Source organism: Trachemys scripta, chromosome 3 (assembly GCF_013100865.1).
Source record: "Trachemys scripta elegans isolate TJP31775 chromosome 3, CAS_Tse_1.0, whole genome shotgun sequence".
Taxonomy (NCBI): domain Eukaryota; kingdom Metazoa; phylum Chordata; order Testudines; family Emydidae; genus Trachemys; species Trachemys scripta.
Window position 1 is genome coordinate 38,883,087 of NC_048300.1, and position 22,890 is coordinate 38,905,976.

Genomic DNA, 22,890 nt, shown 5'->3' on the forward strand with positions numbered 1-22,890 from the left:
GTCAAGTACTCAAAAGTTAAGAAATGTCAGATTCACAGTGGCCCGTACCACCTTAATTTCCTTCCCTTCTGTGTCTATCCTGAGCACTGAATAAGGCAAGGGTTCTGTAGAAAAAGATATATGTGATCACTTATTTAAAGGATGTACCATAAGGACAAAGGGGGCAAATTAAGGTTGCACAGGCATCCATAAACCTGGCATCTCCTAACTTTCAATAACTTGACTTGAACCCAAATAATGTTTTTAATGTAGATTTTTAAAATACAATTCCCTACATTAAAAAAAAAATAATTAAGTGCAACTAACCCTTTGTGCCCCTCCATTGTGAACTATCAGCAGAGTTTGAACCAAGAGCCTTCAGCCCCAGAACAGACACCTAACACTTGAGCTACAGGACTAAGCATGTTAGCTGGCATTATCAGAAAGCCACTATCCCAAATGGGCAACTGGTGCCAAGTGCCGTGTCCGCAGTGAGGGTGGTTGGTGGGAGATTGGCCTGCAGTTGATATCTCAGTCAAACTTGGATGAATGGAATTTCATGGGACAAAGAAAAGGCCCTTCTCTTCTCTCTCCTGAATTTCAAAGGTCTGCAGCAAGCAACAGAGATGTTACAGATTCTTAAAAAAAAAACAAGAAAAAAAATCACAAGAATCTTTAATGGTGGCAAGTGTTAAGGCAACATAAATATATAGGGGTCACTACTAGCTCCCCAATATTGACCTACAATGATGACAGTGAAGTGAAAGCATGATTGCTTACTACATTATATCCAAAATACAACTGTAACCTTCATGTATCTTTCAGTAGGACACATTCTACATTTCCTGGTAGTGTTTCAATAAACAACATCAGGGCATAAAGTCTATGTAGAGTCCAGTAAAGCACAACAATATTCTACCCAGTATTGTGATCTCCTTAATCAACTGCTATACTGTGGTCTTGCCAAGCTATTAGTCCATCAATGGAATGTGTCTAAACCCCAATCACTTAGGGGTTCATTTCCAAAGCAGTGAGCAGAATGTAAGTCTGCTCACATTAATGTCATTTGGAGTAGTACGAGTATTTCCTGTTTTTCCTGGTGAATAGGTACCCTTTATTAGCCAGGAAGAGGGTTACCAGCAAAAGCATTAGTCAGAGACAAGAAGGTATTAAAGAAAGAAATAAAAAATAATCTGATAAACACATTAAGGGATCTGATGAAAACTGACATTTAATATGTATATAAAGGAATCAGCACTTATATTGAAAGACAAAGACAACGTATTATTTTGATTATTTTATTGTTTTTTTTATCTTCAAAATTTTCTGCCATGAGACAGGAATGCATGATAGATAGAAATGGCTCAAACATCTTCACATGAAACACTCTGAATCATATTTCATTCACAATTATTTGTCTAAAACATCTACAGTGACGTAATCCCACCCATTTCCATCCATTATCACAGATTTAATTATCGGTTAAACAGTAGTTGCCAGCAATTGAAAGCTGTAAGGCTTTTTGCATATTAGTTGAGTCTTTTGAACGACAACACAAGAATAACACAACTATAACTCTCACTTTACATGGCAACCCCTAAGTGATGGATGTTTCAAAATGACATGTGTTGCTTATGTGGAGTTCATAAAAATGATAGAGAGAGCTCTGTGCCTCACTAGCTTTGATAAACCTTTATCCTTTATTAGAATTATTTTCTCACCTTACAGCATATTCCTCATTTGAAACCATATAATTTGATGAGCTGATCTTTATCTTCTGTCACTATTATTTGGCAAAACTGTAAGTCAGACACACTAGAGCTCTCCAATAAAATACTATGTACAGAGCACAGTTTAAACAGTTGGGTTGCTTGGAATCCACATCTCCCTTCATTTGAAGAGAACTATTTTGAGGTTTTCTAGAACTGTTGTAAACAAGAGGATATTTTATATATATATAAATGTTCTAAATATCCTTTGGGAGTCCATTTGAGTTTTCTGATCTTACCAAATGATGACTAAATACCTGATCTGTAGCATTACTCCTGAGAAGATACTAGAAAGGGAATGACAGTTTTGATGCACTTTGGAATGGCACAATCACGTAAACGCTCGCACACTTAAGACTTATGAACTCATCCAAAGTTTCTAAACAAGACTTTCTAACTAAAACCTAAAATATCAGCACAATGCAGCAAGTTAAAAAATTCTATGTAATCAAAATATAAACAAGTACATAGGAAATGCATATTTGTCAGTAATCTATTTTTTCTTTTTAATGTAGGAAACTTATGTACTTAAGAAACAATTGTAGCTGTCTGACAAGTTTTGTAAAAAAAAAAAAAAAAAAAAAAATTTTACTTTCCAAATGAATAACAAATGCCATGATATCCTGTAACTGGCCAGGTATAGCCACATAAGAGCTGCATCGCTTACAGCAACTCGGCGAGAGAAAAATCACCAAAAAAAAAAAAAAAAAAAAAAAAAAAAAGAGAGGAAATCTCAAAATATGCAACATTATCTAAATTATTGTGATATTATCATGACTGCTAAAGGAGCCAGTAAAAAAACATTTGCAGTTTATTGATTCTTAAAGTCATCCCAAAATAGGGGAAAAAAAGATAACATCTTACTATACTAATGCCAAGCACCAATTTAACAATTTAACTATATTTATATTTCTCCTAGTAGTAAGGGAACAATTTCTGCTTGAACCCTACGTTTAACCCTAGAACCATCAGACTTTTGTTTTCTTGTCATGCATTCTCTTCTGTTCACATCAAGGTCAACATAAAGATTCTTGAGTTTCAAAATATCAAGGCGAGCAATTCTTTGAAAACACAATTGCCTCTTACATTTTAATCAACTTTTAGGTTATCAATAATTCATAAACAAACCAATGTTTGGTTAAAGTTCTAGGATTAAATAGGACTATACACAAGGATCAATAAAAACTGTTCCTTGATATGATTTGCCTTAGAATGAGCAGCACCTAGGGCAGACAGACTGCAAGCATGTCCACACTCCATTAGGAATTAGTAGTGTTAGAAAATTGCATATGTGTTAGATTAAGAAGGCAGTTTCATGAACATGGCATTATTCTCTTGTTTTTCCTCTTTTTTCCCATTAAAAAAGAAAGAACAGCTCCACAAAATTAATTTTTCAGTTTTTTTTTTATGCACCTGGAAAAACAGCATAGTATTATTCAGCTGGTATTTATTCAGTGCTTCTGTTTGGTGTTAGTACTTCCAGAAAACACTTTCACATGATTAAAGTGGTTTATTTCAGCTTTTCCTTAGAACTAACCTTTTTTCCAGTATTTACATCATGCCACTTCCTGACAGCAATTTCAGAATTAAAAATGAACCTACAGTCATGTCCCACTACTAACTTTGACCAGTTCTTGACATAAACTGTCAAGCTGGGCCCTTGGGATAGTTCACATATTGAAACAAAATCAGACTAAAAATCTCACTGAAACCCAACAGCTGGAGTGGGCATAAATCTCAGCTAGTCCCCCTCCCCTATTTAAACCCTCTCCCTTTTATGAAAGCACACACACCAATGGAAAATAAAGACCATCTGAGTTTGAAGTGTTAAGACACTGGTGAATTATCTTGCTGGTCTTCAGTAACAGTGGATTCACTTTGCTCCTCACTTGTTTCATTAGATGGTTCTTCGTAGCTTGGCTCACCTGGATCCAGACTGCTCCCTTCACTTTGCTCCTCACTTTGCTCTTCATTGGCCTCCACAGTCTGCTCCAAATTGCTCTCCAAACATGTGAGAGAGCTGTCGGTTAGGCTTTCATTTTGTGCCATTTCATCAAATGATTGTGAAAGAGGTGCAGGGGACTCTACCACACTTTCATTGGCAGGGATGGGTGCTTTGGTTGTACCAATTTCTACTACAATGTCATTTTGTGGCAAAGTTATCTTCTCCACAAGTCTCCACTGAATAATACTCATGTCTTTCCCTCCAGTTGAAATCAAGTGACCATCATTATGTGTAAAGCTGACATTTGTCACATGACTGCTGTGAGCACTGTATTTGTGACTGGGGGCCTATTGAAACAAATGGGGGAGGGGGGAGAGAGAGAGAGAGGAATTAACTGTCACAATCTTTTCCTCTTATTTGTTAATATCAAAACACAACTGAAATATCTGTTGAAGTATTCCAAAGAATATTTTATATACACCAATCTGCATTCAATTCCCAGCCCCCTAAAGATATACTTTTCTCTTGAGTATTATTACTGAATTGTATACATTCTAAATTATAGGAGACTTTTCCACGTTTGGGCTGGCTATATGTCCTCATGAAATCTGTACTTGGAAAGGGCCAGATACAGACTTTAAAAAAACAGATAACTTTAAAACATCCAGCAACACATTTAGTTTGTCACCAAGTGGCAAACAAAATTATTTTATAAATAATTTATTCTCTTCCTACACACTATTATTTTGACAGAGTTCCTGTCTCATTCAGTGCACGGGATGGATCTGCTGTGGGGACCCATCTTACAAATAGCGGAACCATCTGGCATGGAAAATTTCACCCCAAATGATTAAAGTTTGCCAAAGTTGCAAAGTTGCAAATGAAAATAGGGTCTTATAAGGGGAAGTGTCAGGCGACCGTAACATTTGCTACGACCCTGCCTATAATACACCCCACAGTAATCTAAACTTACCTTTGGCTTGGAGCAGGGATACTGAAAGAGATGGACCTTACAGAAATCATCAGCAACTGCTATCACCTTTCGATTACGAGATCTGACAAGAGCATTTATATCCGTCCCATCTGATCCTTCAGGCCATACTCCTAGGATATGGTCACACAGAGATATTTAGTAACAGTAATTTAAAAACAAAATTTAAAAAAATCCTGAAGCAATAATATAATCCATGAAACCTAAAATAAGGCTAAAAATAATGCCAAACAATGCATTTATCAAATTAAATTAGGAAACTGAATAGGATATTGAACTCAAGTTTATATGTTGTCACGCCAAGAAAATTTATCTGACTTGCTAAATTTGCTATTCAAGACCCCAATCCTGCAAATATAGATGCACAAGTGCTTAACTTCAAATTCAACTTGTTGCCAAAACAGATAATTCTTAAATGAACACTGTTTGGTACATTGTATTCATGTTCTAAAAGTGATGTGAGTTTTTGAAGAGTTTATGTAAGAAACTTAAATGCAGCACACTATATTAATTGAAATTTTTATTTTTAAACAATTTTTTGGAGCAAAATAATTATTGTGTAGTGGAACCCTCTTTCTAATGGCAGTATGATTAGAATCAGACCACTAATCATCATAGTTTGCACAGAAAGTCAGCCTGGACATGTGCCATATATGAAAATAGTGCTTAAATAAAACAAATACATAGTGAACTGCACTTAAGTCCAAAGCACAGAACTGAGATGTCTAGAGAGAAGAAAAGTAACATCGTGTGAAGGAACGGAGGAGGAGCACTGAATTAAAAAAACAAGCAAGCTCTTGAGCTTCAACATGCAGTAAAAATTGTCTTGCATATCTAAGAGCAAAGCTGGAAAAAGGGTAAACTAAGAATTAAAATATGATACTTTACTCCATGGTGCCAACTTTTACAATTCACCATCACTTGCTGGGTGACCAGGAGTTGTATAAATATGAAGAGCCTTTTTTGTTTTGTTGCATTTTTTAGGCATCGTGATTGTAAAGGATGTCAATGATCAAAATAGCCAGGGAAGGCATATCTTCCCCCAGCGACTAGCATTGGTTTAGGCCAATGGTCACCAACCGGTAGATCGCAGTCGACTGGTTGATCCTGGAGCCTCTGACAGTCAATTGCGATCTCCGGCCACTAAAAGTCCGGTGGCACAGGGGGGCTAAGGCAGGCTCCCTGCCTACCTTGGCCCCACGCCACTCCCGGAAGTGGCCAGCGTGGCCCTGGGGTGGGGGAGAAGAGGGACAAGGGGAGGGGGTGTTGGGAGGGGTCTCCACACGCTGCTCCTTCCTGCAAGCACCGCCCTCGCAGCTTCCACTGGCCAGGAACGGGGAACTGTGGCCAATGAGAGCCGCGGGGGTGGTGCTTGCAGGCAGGAACAGTGAGCGGAGTCATGTGCTCCCCGCCCCCCCTGGGGTCGCACAGGCGTGCTGACTGCTTCCGGGAGCGGTGTGGGGCCGGGGTAGGCAGGGAGCCTGCCTTAGTCCCACTGTGCCGCTGGCCAGGAGCCACCCGAGGTAAATGCTACCTGGGGGCAGCCCGCACCCCTCCCACACCCCAACCCCCAGCCCTGAAGCCCCCTTCCCGGAGCCAGCACCCTATACCCCCTCCTGCACCCTGAACCCCCTTCCTGCACCCTGAACATCTGCCCCAGCCCTGAGCTCCCTCCTGGAGCCAGCATCCCATACCCCCTCCTTCACCCTAACACTCTGCCTCAGCCTGGAGCTCCCTCCTGTTCCTAAACTCCCTCCCAAAGCTTGCACCCCTCACCCACTCCTGCATCCCAACCCTCTGCTTCAGGCTCAGCCCAGAGCCCGCACCCCCTCCCAAACCCCAACTCTCTGCCGAAAGTGTGTGAGGGTGGGGGACAGCGAGTGACGGGGGTGTGTGGAGTGAGTGGGGTGGGGGCAGATCCTGGGTTGCACTTAAATTCAAAAAATGATCTTGTGCGTAAAAAGGTTGGAGACCACTGGTTTAGGCATTAAAAATACTTCTGCCATTTCTTTGTATCATTAGGACAGAAACATTAGGGAACTCAGAGTAAACTGTAGGTTTAGTGCCAGCCTGAAAGTTTTACAGCATTATATTTTCAACATTGCAAAATTTTTTAAAGTAAACAACTTGTTCACATCTGAAATTGTTATAAAAAGCAACACCTCTATTCACTAGTTTATATGAAAGTTGTTTGTGACACTTTTCACTGGGTCAGGAAATTTTATCTAGAAGATAGAAGCCATGGGAAAACTAAAAGGTATGCCTAATTCTTCACATTGTTTAAGGAAAGAGGAGGGAGCCTGGCCAGTATTGGAGGATATTTGACGCAAGCGAATGTTACTGCAGATAAGTTACCAAAGTGAACAACATGAATTGCTAAGGAAATTGTTGGGCAATATTTCGAATGTCTCAACAGTAATGATGTCTGTTTCATAAATAAATATCTCAAGAATTTTCAAGCAGCTAGAACTAAATCGTTTGATCTTAAAAGATCTTCTTAATCTATTAATATAGTATAACCAGCAGGTGTGGCAAATAAATGAACTTTAGAATATATTCAAAACTCTGCTGCAGACATTTCTTTGACGTTTATATTTAGGAGCCTAAATAAAGAATTTTCTTAAGCAACAACTCTACAATTTTATCTGCTTCCTGAAATTACAGATGCCATTCTGGACAGATGTTGACCAGAGAGCTATACTATGTCCTGTTTCTTAATTTATAATGAGAGAGAGGGCTCTATAGTATACGCCAATTTGATATTAGCAGTCTTAACAAAAAGATAATATGTTTTAACAAACTAATAGGATTTTTCCTTTCAAGGATTCAGGAAAGTATGACAAGAGTAACCCATCAACATGGCTGACAGGGTTAAAAAAAAAAAAAAAAAAAAGGATCGAATGTTTAAAAACTTTTAAAAATAGCAATGTTCATATTATTACTATTATTTTGTATGACAGTATAAGTAGCCCCTATAGGATACTGTCCTTTTGTGCTAGGCACTGTAGCAGACATGAGACAGTCCATGTCTAAAAAAGCTTACAATCTGAACAGAAAAAAGTCAAAGGAAGGTATGGGAAACACGCCCTGAAAGGTGAAGTGACTTGCCCAGCGTCACAGCAGGTCAGTGGCTGAACAAGGAATCGAACTCAAGTCTCATGCTGGATGACAATGCTTTAATTTGAGACTAAGTCATCGGTCCTGGATGTTTGTAAGGACCAGGAATGCTCGACAGTAGAAAATTAAAACATGATGGGCCTGGAACCTTTTAAGTTTGCAACTACACCTTGAAGATGACAAATGATTTTTGGCAGAATAACTGATGTCACGCTATTTGCTGTGCTCACTTTATTTTTAAACACACAGATGAGTCACTGGTGGATTTTTCATTCAGAAGTATCACTCAGATTTCACTTTCCATTGTGAACCCAAAACCCCTTAGAACTCTGAAGAATCTGAGAGCTGTTAAGTTTAATAAAACTTTAGTACATAATAGTAATAGTGCATAATAATCTGGATGGAATGGAGATAAATCAGAAACTCTGACCAGAATTACTAGCAACTGAAATGCAGTTTAAAAGACACAAGAGAAAGAAAGGGCCTGAATGGCATAGGGTACTGGTAATGAAATACAGAGCTGTTCATCTGCATGAAATACAGAGCTGTTCATCTGCATGTCATCTGAGTTGAATTTGGCCCAGGTCATCACTAGCTCCTATCTGACGGCTGCTAAATAGAATGAGCTGGTGGTCTAAATCCAAATCAAAGTGAATAAATGTTCAAATCATACAGATACTGGTACAACCACAACTGACTTTCTTGTATGCAACGTCAGCAATATAGCTAATGACTGATTGAGCATGGAAACAGAATTCCTCTTGCATCTCCCGACATTGTCCCTTTATATCCTGGTTGAAGGGCACTTCTGAGAAAGAGTAGGGAATCTGATACAGCTGCTGCCCACATTGTATCTGCTATGTTGCTAAATGTAGTGCTGCTGTAGTTTTAGTGCGTGCAAGATGGCATCTTTCATTAACTCAAAATGTAAAGTAGAAAAAAATGTAAAAGGAGTGCCTCAAATCCTATCATAACATAACAGAGGGTACAGGCCTGGCTCAGTCCTTTTGCCTCCTTTAAAGTATTGTATTGCTCACTGACCAGGACATTAAACTCTCATGAAAATGCTGAAAGCTTGTCTCCTTGCACTTCCTCATTGCTATCTGACGAAGCTTCTGTGAGCCACTAACAATACCTATTCTTTCATGGTACAGTTTTCACTCTTTCAGTATTTGCCCCATAACAGCAAAGAAAGTTAGGAAATCAAAGCTGCAGACAAATATCATTAATCAATCCAGTCTTACACACTCAGAGCTTCAGGAGAAAGCAGCCATCTGCTCTGAATGCCATCAACAGAGATTGGATAAACATGTGCACATAGAACATTAAATTAAATTTTCAGGCTAACAGGTGCCAGAATCCTAATCAAAATACCAGCAAGCAGCAGTGTAGGTATCTGTTCACCTACACCAGAGGCATATTCCAGCATATCTCAACTATCCACCTCTAAAGAGAAAGGACTGTAGGTTTTCGATTATAAAGACCAAACTGTCAGGTGCCCAGCTTATTTGACATACAAGAGTGTCACTGTAGCCACCAACTTAAATGTAGCCCTTCTAGAGCACTTACGTATTAAGGAGATCCTCTCAGAGGGGGTATGTGGTTATCATCAAAGGCTACATGAAGAGTAAGCATTCAGAAAAACATTTCTCTATTTTCTTCCTTCCAGCAAATAAATTGGTATTGAAAAGTGAACTCCCATTAGCCAAGAAGAAAGCTTTGCACGCTCTTATTTCTCATCCCCAAGAATTTACTGACTTGCTTCTACCTACTTTTTATGTTTCATATGAGTGTGAACACCAGAGGCAGATCTCTTGTACTAGTGGTGAATGTGAAACATTTAGCACCCTGCTCACATGATTTGGTTCACAACATTGGCAGGTTGAACAATATCTCTCAACATTTCACAGAAGGGCTTTTACTTAGGACTGACAGAATGCCATTTTGCAGAAAATAACTTGAACTATTCAGCCACAGCCCTGAGTTTTGGTATAAAAATCATACATAACACTGTCCGTTCTTTAAATTTTTGTAGATTTGTTTTAAAAAATCTGCTTCATTTTTTAAAGCACTCCTCTTTGCAGACATAGGGCACATTGCTGATCTTTGATTGTAGTCCTCAAATGGTGTAGCCACCCTCCTGAGTCATGGACTACACAGTACAAAGTATACACCTCAGATCTTTACTGTACTTTCTCTCCTCCCCATTCCCATCCCCAGTACCATCTCTCAAAACACAACAGTTTATGTCTCAAGGCCAACTCCAGAATCTAAAATGAGTAGAACAAAAAAATCCCAAACCTGTAATATTAAATGGATGATGAATATGTATTATCTATGGAGAATATCTACCTTCAGAGAGCTACATCCTGCTTAAGATTGATCACATGACCAGTATTGCGGTCAGTCTCCTGGGATGGTGCGTCAGACATAAGGGAATTGTTGGGGGTATCTGATAATACTACCGGGAGATAACTGAAGCAATTCTGTACTGACATTCCAATAACCGTACCATGAGCATTAATCGAGTATTTCCAATGATAAAATCTAGCATAATAAAGGTTAAACAAAATAAAGGGTAAAAGCAAGTTAAAAGTAAGTTAAATGGTGCTTACCAAACACTTGAAACCCTAGCACACAAGTGTACGTCGTCCAATCTATATCCTTACAATCCGAACGATTCCTGATAAGTTTACAGCCACTTGGAATGTCCCCTTTAAAAGAAGTGAATTAACAGTAATGGCATATGAATTAGATCCACCTATTTTGTTCCTTGAAGACACTAAGAAAGTTGGAGAAACTAATTAAGTGCAATTTTTTAAACCATTCTGGCAAGCCAATGACAAAGCCAGTACTAGATTCCTCCATTGTGGGAGAGATCCTTCACCAAATTCCAAGTACTTCTGAGCTTTATTTTGGACCCAAGAGCCTGACTCTCCTCTCATTTACACAGATTTTACACCTATGTCTCTCCAACTACTTCAATTTCACCTTCCATTACTTCTAATTTACAGTGGCCTAAGATCAGAATTGGGAAGTAACCCCCACCCCCATTTCTTGGGTCCCTCATTAAGTGCTTTATAAAATGTTACAATGAATATCTCAGCCCCCATGCTGCCAGACCCCATACTTGTTAGAATTAGTAGTCACTCACTCTCTCAGGAAGTTCACTTTTAAAAAATCATGATTCTGGTTAGTGAGGAACCATTTGCCATGGGAGTCTCAATTCCCTTTCACCTTGTAACCAGAAAGGGAATGATTATGTCTTTCTGTTCAGCAGTTTGGCATTGATGGGTTGCAGCCCTTCACCTCACTCCATAGACAATTAAGGTCACAGAAACTTAGGGCAGATTCACTTCCGGGATCGATTTATCGCGTCTAGACCAGACGCGATAAATCGATCCCAGAACATCGATTGCCTGCCGCCGGACCCGGAGGTAAGTGTAGACGTACCCTCAGATACAGAACTATCAGCTGACAGTTGACAGCTGAGTTGCAATGGGTGGAATAGACCTGAGAAGGTGCTAGTCATTTTTCATTTGCCAATAGTGGTTCTTCATGCCTGTAAAGAAAGGAGCCACAGCCCATCAATTCCAAACTGATGACTTCCTCCAAACAGAATAGGGGGGGAATCTATTTTTTTAAATAGATTAAAATGTCTGTGCTCTGACCAGTTCACCTTGCTTTAGGTGTGGTTCTGCATAGTTGCTATTAGACACATCTAATAGTTAAATAAACACATTTAAAAAAGGCACAAGGTATGCAAATACGATTACTATACAGCTATATAAATACTTGTATTGGTTCAAGCTTTTCTCTTTCAAATCTTACACACTTCAATAGATCACACTGTTGATACTAAATAGACAACTTATACATACTATTTTCAAAGTGCAAAACCTTTTGGAGCAACATCACAACCTAGTGCCATTTGTTCTGTAAATTCTAAGTTGTTATCCTGATTTATGACCTTGTAGAGAAGTAAACTATATTTGGAATTGCCATTAGGTAATACACAGCTCTGAATAATATCAGGATATCAGGTTACAAAAGTTCAAATTAGTTCCTTTGTCAGAAAGCATTTTGCACAGACCGCCCTGACCACATACATTCTTCCATGTATTATGATTGCTAAGGCAAATTTCTGTCCCGTACATATAATTTAATTTCATACTTACAGTATAGTATTTCATAGTCTCCTGAGTTTGACATTATATACTTGTTGTCCGGGGACCAGTCAAGGTGTGTAATATAGCTGGAATGTCCCTAAAGAATAACACAATAATGCCAACATGAAACTTTTAACTTCCATCATCATTAAAACATAAACTTGTCCGGTGATGACTGAAAAACTAACAAGGCATAGGATAATTAAAATCAGAAGTAGTAATGAGTTGTTCTTTTTCCAGGATCTACTGCAAACATTTGCATTCCTGTAAAGATTCCTATTACACAGAGAGACATTTGCCAATGACTAAACAAACATGAATCTGGCAAAGTGCCTTTCCCGTAACCTATTAGAGTTTCAGAGTAAGGTGGATTCTTCCATGGTATTGCCTCTTCACGGTACCAATTAATCCAAGCAGACAAGTTGTTCAAGTATGGAGGGGGGAGGGATAGCTCAGTGGTTTGAGCATTGGCCTGCTAAACCTAGGGTTGTGAGTTTAATCCCTGAGGGGGCCAAATATGTCTGGGGATTGGTCCTGCTTTGAGCAGGGGGTTGGACTAGATGACCTCCTGAGGTCCCTTCCAACCCTGATATTCTATGAATGACAGAGCAGAGCTCTACTTTGAATCAGTCAATTGTCTTTTGATAGGGCAAACGAGACTAAATGCATGAGTTTGCATTACTAAAGGTAGGGGGAAATGGCAGATTTTCAGAAGTGCTCCGCACTCACGGTTGCAACTGGGTTTTTAGACAAGCTCAGCTCCTGTTTAGGCACCTGAGTAATTGGCTGGATTTTCAGAAATGTACAGCACCCATTGATTTCAACTGCAGCCGCCAGGAGATGAGTTCTTGTGAAAGTTCAGCCTAGTGGGAGCTACGGGTGCTGGGCTCTTGTGGAAACGTGGCCCACAAACCTTAGCAATACAGAACACTGACACTCTGATGAACAACAAAGAATTCCAATAGCTGTCTCCTACTTTTCTCCTTTAAGGATGATTAAATGATTACAAATAAATGAGCTTGAAGTCTTATAAACATTGCTTTTATAAATTAGGCAGATTCAACACCACAAGAAGCCAGCGTAGACTCACGGAAAGCTCACTTATTCTTACACCGTCCATGCTGCAGCAAATTAACTTTTCATACAGTTTTGCCAATAATCTTACATTCTGCTACCAGTTCTTATTTTTACGGAACAGCAGAGTAAACTATTTAAAAGGGCTCAAACTTCCCCTTAATAAGCTCATTCTAGGCAGCCCCAGGCTAGCACAGAGGGAAGGAAAGGGAATACTACATTTGTTCAGGTGGTAGAAAATTAATCCAGAAATCGCAATGAAAAAGCTTTTTATTTGGAAACGGTTCACAACTCTGAACAGTCTCTTGGTAAGTTATAAATCCACACTGAAACTCAGAAACATGACAGATATGTAATACAAACCAATTTTTAAATGACTGCAGAAAATAACAAGGTGGGTGAGGTAATATCTTGAAAGGTTGCAGATTACAGAGCTCAGGATTTGTACGCTCTGTTTTTACTAAGAAACCTGCACCTGATCCCTGCTTTATGTTTCTATCTATCCTACTCAATTAACACCTTTTTAAAATGCACACCTGCACAGCTTCAATTTCAGATTACTGCACTGCAGATTTTAAATCCCTCCATATCATCTATATTATTACACTGATCAAGTCATAATAAGAAATCCAACTACAGAATGAAACCCTAACTTTATAACTGGTTTCTGAAAAACAAGGTTTTTCTTGTGCATGGCTACATTACACTGAAACCTCCACTTAAATACAACCTTTAACATGCAATTCTGTTTCTCAAGGGAGCAATTTAAAGTGTCTGTAAGGATTCAAGTACACTTCTGTTTGACCTTTAGTAAAAGTCTACTTCTGCTAGGCCACTGACATAACTGGCAGCCCAAAGAACCAGCAAATACTGGTTTTGCTGTATTTAGTTTTGAACAAGTATGATTTTTATTAGATTGTAAATCTACAGCAAGTTGATATGGAAAACTACAGAAAGATAAATATATACTATAGCCTTTAGAAAACACTTTGAACTAGCAAATATAATATAACCAAGAGTTTTCAATTTGAGCTGGGCAAAACTCTTGCAGGACAAATTCATGTTACAATATACACAGGGAGATGAGCTATCAGATTAATTTGCTGTGAATATTGTTCTTTTTCTAGTAACGATTGCTCTTGCCCCAATCAGCTACAAATACACTGCACAAAAGGGCCTAATCCTACAACGCTTAGTCACACAAGTAACCTTGCCTCCCACTGATTGTAACGGGACTATTTGCACAAATAAAGACTACTCACGTGAGGAAAGGTTGTGGAATCAGGCCATAGCACTATTTGAACAATGGCTGTATGTCTAATTTTAAAGGTTTTAACCACGCTAATGGACACAGCCCTGGGAAGCTGCATCACTCCATGATGAATTCTGGGACCACATTTGCTGCTACATCCTACCAGTGTCTGCATTATATTCCCCTAGTTTGATTGTCCATTGGCAGGGGTAGGGTGGAGGGCACTGCCCCACCTTTTTCTCCACATCGTTGTGGCAATATGCACCCCGGCATAAGTATGAAGGGAACAGCTCCTGCAATACCCTGAACACAAGAACTGTGAGTGTCATGTGATGGGTAATGGGGTAGGAGCCTCCTTATGTGCTTCCTCTTCCTATTCATCTCTGTGTTCTAGCCAATCACAATCTGGCCCTAAGAAATCTGCATCTACATATCATACCGGCAGAATTAATTAACCAAGTTAATATCGAAATATTCATTAGAATTAATTAACAAGGTTAGTCAAACCAGATTACAAATGAAATCTTGTATTCAAATGAGCCTTTCTTTACATAGCATTAAAACGAAGTAACTCTAGTCAAATTATATGCTCTAGCAAATCTTGTGTAAAACATGAACTGTGACATCAGTCAGCATTGCTGTACGTCAGGGGTCTCAAACTCAAATGACCATGAGGGCCACATGAGGACTAGTACATTACTGACACCTCCCCCTGCCGCCCTCGGTCCCGCCCCCACTCCACCGTTTCCATGAGGCCCCGCCTCTGCCCTGCCTCTTCCCATCCCTTCCCTGCCCCCATTCCAACCCCTTCCCTGAAATCCCTACCCCCAACTCTGCCCCCTCCCTGCCCCCAGGGGGTGCAGGAGGAGTGTGGGGTGTGGTGGGGGCTCAGGGCAGGGAGTTGGGGTGTGGGGTGCAGGAGGGGTGTGGGGTACAGCAGGGGGTTAGGGTGCGGCAGGGGGCTCAGGGCAGTGGATTGGGATGCAGGAGGAGTGCGGGGTGAGGCAGGGCATTCAAGGCAGGGGGTTGGGGTGCAGAGTGCGGCAGGGGGCTCAGGGCAGGGGGTTCGGCTGCAGGAGGGGTTGGGGGGGCAGGATCTGGCCCGGCGCGTACCGGGGGCAGGGCAGGCTCCCTGCCTGCCTGCCCTGCCCCCGCAAGAGGCTGGAATATGGGGAAGGGGGGGGGCGGAGGGGCTGTGTGTTGCTGTTGCTTCATGCACCGCCCCCAGCAGCTCTCATTGGCTGCGGTTCCCTGTTCCCGGCCAATTGGAGCTGCTGGGGGCGCTGCCTGAAGTAACAGCAACACACAGACCTTCCACCCCCCCTTCCCCACATGCCAGCTTCTTCTCGGAGCAGCGCGGGGCAGGGCAGGCAGGCAGGGAGCCTGCCCTGCCCCCGGTGCATGTCCGGCCAGAGCCGCTCTAGGTAAACACTGGGGGAAGGGCGGGGGGGAGGCTGCGAGGGGCTCGCGGGCCACAGAAAATAACCCCGGGGGCTGCGTGTTTGAGACCCCTGCTGTACGTACTTTGTAATGGAGCACTTTGTTTCAGTCTTCTGACAAAATCCAAATCTACTATCTTTCTTTTTCAGATGTTAAAGTTGATTTAAATCATAAATGTGTCAGCATTTAGTTTACAGCCCTGGACTCTCCTAAGTAGTTAGGATACTTTGGCAAACGGCCACAATGCAAGGTTGATGGATCAATAGCTAGCATTATGAGCATAACCTTATATATCCGTCATTAATCCCCGCTATTTGCCCTACAGCATGTGCATATTCAACTAGTGCCAAAACACAAAGTCACTCTTCCCTACGAACACAAGGTCATCAGTGTAACTGACAAACCCACACTCACGATAACCTCTGTGTTAAAACCCTTAGGCCTGATCCTGTTCTTATTTAAGTCAATGTCAAAATTCATGGGAGCAGGTTCTCAGTATTCATGAATGAACCTTACACTTGTGGAGAGAGAATGGGGAACTTGACTCTTGTTCCCCCTACCACCTTTTCTTCCCTCTCCTTTCCTTAATGAACCTCCTCCATATCCACCAGAAGATGGCCTCCCCACCTCCATTCATCCTCTAGTCTACTGCATGGCATGAGGATAGTCACTCTCTGCCCCATCTCCCTCTGCAGATGTGTGTGACTCAGGACCCGGTGCATGGTCCTTCGCCAGTGAGCCCTCTTTTTAGCAGCCACACAATGCATCCATCGAAGTTCTTATATAAATATCTCTGATGGTTGCTGAGTTTCTTGCAAAATTATACAGCATGTATATAAAGATATATTTATCATTCTCCTCTCCGACCTGCCAGTGTCTCCTAGAGGACTTGCTACATTTAGGAAAATGACTAGTCCTGATGATATTATGTACTTCGGGATTAGTCATGGCCTTTGAGGTTATTAATTTATTGTTGATTGACAGACCTATACCGTAGTTGAGGGAAGGATGCATTATATTTTATGAGACCTACAATACACTGAAAAAAAATTAAACACAAAGTGCGACAGGATTTTTTCCTCCCTTTTTTCAAATTCTTAAAAGTTGCAAACTAACTCCAACATGGAAAAAAAAATTGGACAGCCGTTTATTAAATCCTGCCAGACCTTTGGCAGCTGTTAAAATTCCTTGGGGTGGTGGGAGGGTGAACAAAGCTATTGGCAAGGGGGAATCTGTGCTGGAAAATCCCTTCAAGCAAGCAACCGTGACAGGATGAATCTAAACATAAAACGCTGTTATAATATTTTAAACAGCACAATTTTATATTCCAATAAAAATCTTCCTTCAGCAGCTACCACAGAGAGGCACACTTCCTTTCACACACTGTGCACTTATAACTGGCTATTGAAAATATCTGGCTGGACAGAAGCCTCCCTCCCCGTTCACTGCTAATGTTTATCTGCCTCAATGGACTCAGGCGGTAAATTCATAATCCATGGATCACAATGTCCACGGCTCAGACTGCAATTTACCCTTCTTTGAAGCAACAGTAAAAATCAAGATGTTTGTGGCCCTGAATGAATAAGTAACAGATAATGATGAATAATAATTAAATCATGTTATAGCATACACTGAGCACACTTAAAAAATTCCTTTCAGCTTTGGAGATATTCCCCATTTTAAGTATAGGGAATATCATGAAAACTTTTTTATATTTCTATATCTGTAAGGAACATTTTAAGTATACCTACTGTACCTCATTTTATTTGGAAATCTACTTGACATCTAAGATTAATGAGAATCATTCACATTATTATTACAACCTGTTATGAGTCGCCCACCCCATAATATCTAGGTGCTCTTCACATGGCTTAAGACTGGGTAAAATGAGACTTCTCAGAAATAAGGAGTATATAATCCAGCCCCATGATTTTCTGTAGCAATCAACTAGCCAATTTTAATGAACAGAGATCCAAATTATATTAGCTGCAATGTATAGCACGGATAGAAATATTGCTTAATTAGGATGCTGTCAGGGTGATTCAGAGATGATTTGGTTCTACATAGAACTGAAAGGGACCTCGACAGGTCATCTACTCCAGCCCCCTGCACTCATGGCAGGACTAAATATTATCTAGACCCTTCAGCAGGTTGCGAGGTCATTACATGGCGAGTCGCGAGCTGTCAGCCTCCACCCAAACCCCGCTTCACCTCCAGCATTTATAATGGTGTTAAATATATAAAAAAGTGTTTTTAATTTATAAGGGGGGGGGTCACACTCACAAGCTTGCTATGTGAAAGGGGTCACCAGTACAAAATTTGAGAAGCACTGATCTAGACCATTCCTGACAGGTGTTTGTCTAACCTGTTCTTAAAAATTTCCAGTGATGGAGATTCCACTAGGCAATTTATTCCAGTGCTTAACCACCCTGACTGTTAGGAAGTTTTTCCTAATGTACAACCTAAACTGCCCTTGCTGCAATTTAAGCCCATTGCTTCTTGTCCTATCCTTAGAGGTTAAGGAGAAATTTTTTTCTCCCTCTTCCTTCTAACAAACTTTTATGTACTTGAAAATTGTTATCATGTCCCCCTCAGTCTTCTCCTCCAGACTAAACAAACCCATTTTTTTCAATCTTCTCTCATAGGTCATGTTTTATAGAACTTTAATCATTTTGGTTGTTCTTCTCTGGAATTTCTCTAATTTGTCCACATCTTTCCTGAAATGAGGCACCCAGAACTGGACACAAAACTCCAATTGAGGACTAATTAGCACGGAGTAAAGCGGAAGGATTACTCCTGGTCTCTTGCTTACAACACTCCTGCTAATACATCCCAGAATGATGTTTGCTTTTTTTGCAACAGCGATACATTATTGACTCATATTTAGCTTGTGATCTACTATGACCCCCAGATCCCTTTCTGCAGTACTCCTTCCTAGGCAGTCATTTTCCATCTTGTATGTGTGCAATTGATTGTTCCTTCCTGCATTTGTCCTTTTTGAATTTCATCCTATTTACTTCAGACCATTTCTCCAGTTTGTCCGGATCATTTTGAATTTTTATCCTATCCTCCAAAGCACTTGCAATCCCTCCCAGCTTGTTATCATCCGCAAACTATAAGTGTACTATGCCATTATCTAAATCATTGATGAAACTATTGAACAAAATTGGACCCAGAACTGATCCCTGGGGGACCCCACTTGATATGCCTTTCCAGCTTGACTGTGAATCACACATAGCTACTCTCTGGGAACAGTTTTCCACCCAGTTATGCACCCACCTTATAGTAGCTCCATCTAGGTTGTATTTCCCTAGTTTATGAGACGGGCATGTCTTACTAAAGTCTAGATCTATCTCTTCCTCCCATCCACAAGGCTTGTTACCATGTCAAAGAAAGCTATTAGGTTGGTTGACACAATTTGTTCTTGACAAATCCATGCTGACTGTTACTTATCAGCTTACATGTACCTCTCTATCTGTTTCCTCAGCAACCAGCAACTTTTAGCCTCTCAGCTATGGAAAAAGTGCAAGTTTTACAAAAAGTAATGTAAAACTGCTAGCTTGTTGCTATCGTACCAATTATATAGTGCCTCCTCTCTATTTCATGGGGCTGTCCAGTCCTGTGATTGGCTCTTCAGACAGCTGCATGAACTGAAATGATATCTTCGGATAATCAGAAATTCTACCTATTAAAGGCTAATAGTATTTCTAACCAGTATATTCTCCCAGTAAGGGGATACTACGCTCATGAATAATGGAAAATGGGGATATTACACATGGGCTGACACTGGTTCAAATTAGGGCTGTCAAGGAGTACAGTCACAAATTTAATTTATGCATTATTTTTTTAACGAGCATCATCAGCATGGAAGTATATTCTCTGGAATGGTGGCCAAAGCATGAGGGGGCATAAAATGTTTAGCATATCTGGCATGTAAATACCTTGCAACGCCAGCTACAAAAGTGCCATGCGAATGCCTGTTCTCACTTTCAGGTGACATTGTAAATAAGAAGCAGGCAGCAGTATCTCCCATCACTGTAAACAAACTTCTTTGTTTTAGCGATCGGAAGAATAAGAAGTAGGACTGAGTGGACTTGTAGGCTCTAAAGTTTTACATTGTTTTGTTTTTGAGTGCAGTTATGTAACCAAAAAAAAAAAAAAATCTACATTTCTAAGTTACATTTTCACAATAAAGAGACTGCACTACAGTACTTGTATGAGGTGAATTGAAAAATACTATTTCTTTTGTTTATCATTTTTACAGTGCATATATTTGTAATCAAAAATAATAATATAAAGTTAGAACTGTGCACTTTACATTCTGTGTTGTAAATGAAATCAATATTGAAAATGTAGAAAAAAATCCAATAATATTAAATAAATTTCAGTTGGTATTCTATTGTTATAAGTGCGATTAATCACGATTAATTTTTTTGAGTTAATCGCGTGAGTTAACTGCGATTAATTGACAGCCTAGTTCAAATATAAAAACACTTCTGGGTGGATTTAAACAATGTTTACCAGCTGGAAGAAATGAATGGTGGTTGATTGCCAGAAGGAATTACTTGTATAACCTGGGGATCACCTGCCAGGCTATGGTATAACAGTGGTACTCCCTCTCCCTCCCCCCCCCCCCCCCCCCCCCCCAGTTGGTGCCAGAGGACATATACTAGCCAGGAAGGGACTCAAAGTCTTGAACATAACCAGATACCTCCCTGTTAAATACCAGCTTAATATCAATCCACCACTTTGCTGGCAGCCAGCGTAGAGGAATACAGGATGCATGTAATATGATCATAGGCTGGTTGCTCAGTTCAGTGAGCCAATGTGCTGCTGCATTCTGCACAAGCCGAAAGAGGCATAGAAGCCCTGCTAAGAGGGAACTGAGCTTTTGTAATTACAAGCTCATTTGCTGCTGTTGCAAAATGACTGTGGAATAAATAAGGGCGCGGGCTGCAGAAGTTATGCAGCTGAAACAGTCAAATAACATGCAAAACATGACTTTCCGTGGAAATAGCATAGCTGAAAGAAATCCGAGGTTCTTAATGTGGAAAACTACAAATGGCTGCCCTCAGACAGTGGTGATATGAAGAGGGAGAGAGCAACAACCAGGGCCGGCTCTAACTTTTTTGCCGCTCCAGGCAAAAAAGAAGAGCGCCGCCCCGCCGTAACACCCCCCCCCAGCACCGCGCCGCCGACCCCCCGTCCAGCGCTGCAGACCCCCCCAGTGCTGCGCCGCCCCGCCCAACCCCCCGGAGTGCCGGGTCACTGAGCCCCCCCACCCCCCAGTGCCGGGCCGCGAACTCCCCCCAGTGCTGCGCCGCCGAACCCCCTCCCCCCCCAGCGCCTTGCTGGGCCGCCCAAACCCCCGGAGCACCACACCGCCCAAACCCTCCTCCCCCAGCACCTCGCCGGGCCGGCCAAACCCCCAACCCCCCCGCGAACACCTCGCCGGGCCGCCCAAACCCCCCGAGCGCCAGGCCGCCCAAACCCCCAAGTGCCGGGCCGCCCAAACCCCCGGAGCACTGCGCTGGCCAAACCCCCACTCCCCTGAGCGCTGGGCCGGGCCGCCCAAACCCCCAGAGCGCTGGGCCGGCCAAACCCCAGGCCCCCCCTCGAGGGCCGGGCCAGGCTGGGCCGGCCAAACCCTCCGAGCGCTGGGCCGCGCTGCCGAATCCTCCCCCCCAGCGCTGTGCCGCCGAAACACCCCCCACGATGCCCGGCCGGGGAAAAAAAAAAAAAAACAAAAAACCCTCAAGCGCCGCCCCGCCGAAAAACAAAAAACAAAAACACCGTGAGTGCCCCCCGCCACCCCAACATTGGCCACCCCTTCTCAGGTGCCGCCCCAAGAATGTGCTTGGTCGGCTGGTGCCTGGAGTGGGCCCTGGCAACAACTATCTAGTAGCAAGACTTCTCTCTTTCTCAAGCAGACCTGAATATCTAGTGGATAAATGACTGGATAATATTGCCTAAGTCAAAAGGTGAACTAGAAAAGATTTTGTTAAGAGATCTTCTCTCTCTCTGTACATGTATGTATACACACCCACACACGCACGCCCTTGGGCAATTTGGAAGATAACAGAGCCATAATGGATGCTGAATTGTAAATACAACAGTAACCATACATCAACATCATTAACTGACTTCTGTCTTCCATAACAAAGTATTAAACTTTGTGTGTTAGGATCTTGTACTTATTCAAAAGAAAGTGAAATTCAATGAGATTATAACATTAAAGAGTCTCAGTCTTCTTTCAAAGAAAAATATATTAATAGCAGACAATCTCTCTCTCCTCCCCCCCAATTTAAAATTTCTTCACAAGGGGCAAAAAGATACTGTATATACATTTGCTTCAATAGCTGAAACTTGTGGCTAATACAGTGATGTCTGCTGATTAGAGCAGAGAACTGAGAGGACATTCTTTTATAGTCTGGGATATACCACTCACTGACTATGTAACAAGTCCTTAGGCTTCTTGTGCTTCCTATAATCCAGATGATTAGAAATACATAACCTATCTCAGCTGAACATCCCTAGTTAATAACAACACATCTCAGGAAAGATGCAGTGTCTATTACTGAAGGGCATGCATAATACCCATTAAGATTTGCTCAGTTTTTCTACTACAAATATTATATTTCAATAACAAACTCTACCTGGCACATTTATTTTGGGCATGCGTTAGGCATATAGTCTTATCCCAGGGACAATTTTTTCCCATCCCCCAAATCTGAAACAAATATTTCAAATTGATGTAGCAGTTTGAGAAGCTTTCTTATACTTGTAAAACAAAATATACAACTTATTAAAATACATAAAATGTTGCAAATATGTCTAAAATACGGATTGTATCCTTGTTATTTTAACTTTAAACATTTAAAAAGGTTTTATTTATTATTTTTGTTGTGGTATCACCTAAAAGCCCCAATCAGGGATCAAGTCCCTATTACTGTACGTACACATACACACTCACACAGAAAAGACAGCATTCTATTACCATAACCTTAAATTCAGACTTGAGTAAAATAAACCTACGCTATGTTTTGAAATTGCTGCTTCTCATCAAGAGCAGTTTCAGTCTCAGCCATGTTAAAGGGTCCAAGAAACTCAGAAAAAAACCTCTGTGACCTATTTGTAGCTGTTCTTTTGATGTG

General features: G+C 41.1%; 1 protein-coding gene across 6 annotated transcripts in view; it reads right to left on the reverse strand.

The window, feature by feature from the left end:
- Positions 1 to 1,263: 1,263 nt before the first annotated feature.
- The window catches only part of EML4 (EMAP like 4), a 261,579-nt gene continuing 239,952 nt past the window's right edge, over positions 1,264 to 22,890 (reverse strand). For all 6 annotated transcript variants that reach the window (XM_034764478.1, XM_034764479.1, XM_034764481.1 and 3 more), the window contains 4 exons: positions 11,980 to 12,067; positions 10,417 to 10,515; positions 4,667 to 4,797; positions 1,264 to 4,040 (listed from right to left, as the gene is read on the reverse strand). In XM_034764478.1, coding sequence (XP_034620369.1) covers positions 3,576 to 4,040; positions 4,667 to 4,797; positions 10,417 to 10,515; positions 11,980 to 12,067 — 783 coding nt within the window. In that variant the 3' untranslated portion in view covers positions 1,264 to 3,575. The remainder of the gene's footprint in view (positions 4,041 to 4,666; positions 4,798 to 10,416; positions 10,516 to 11,979; positions 12,068 to 22,890) is intronic.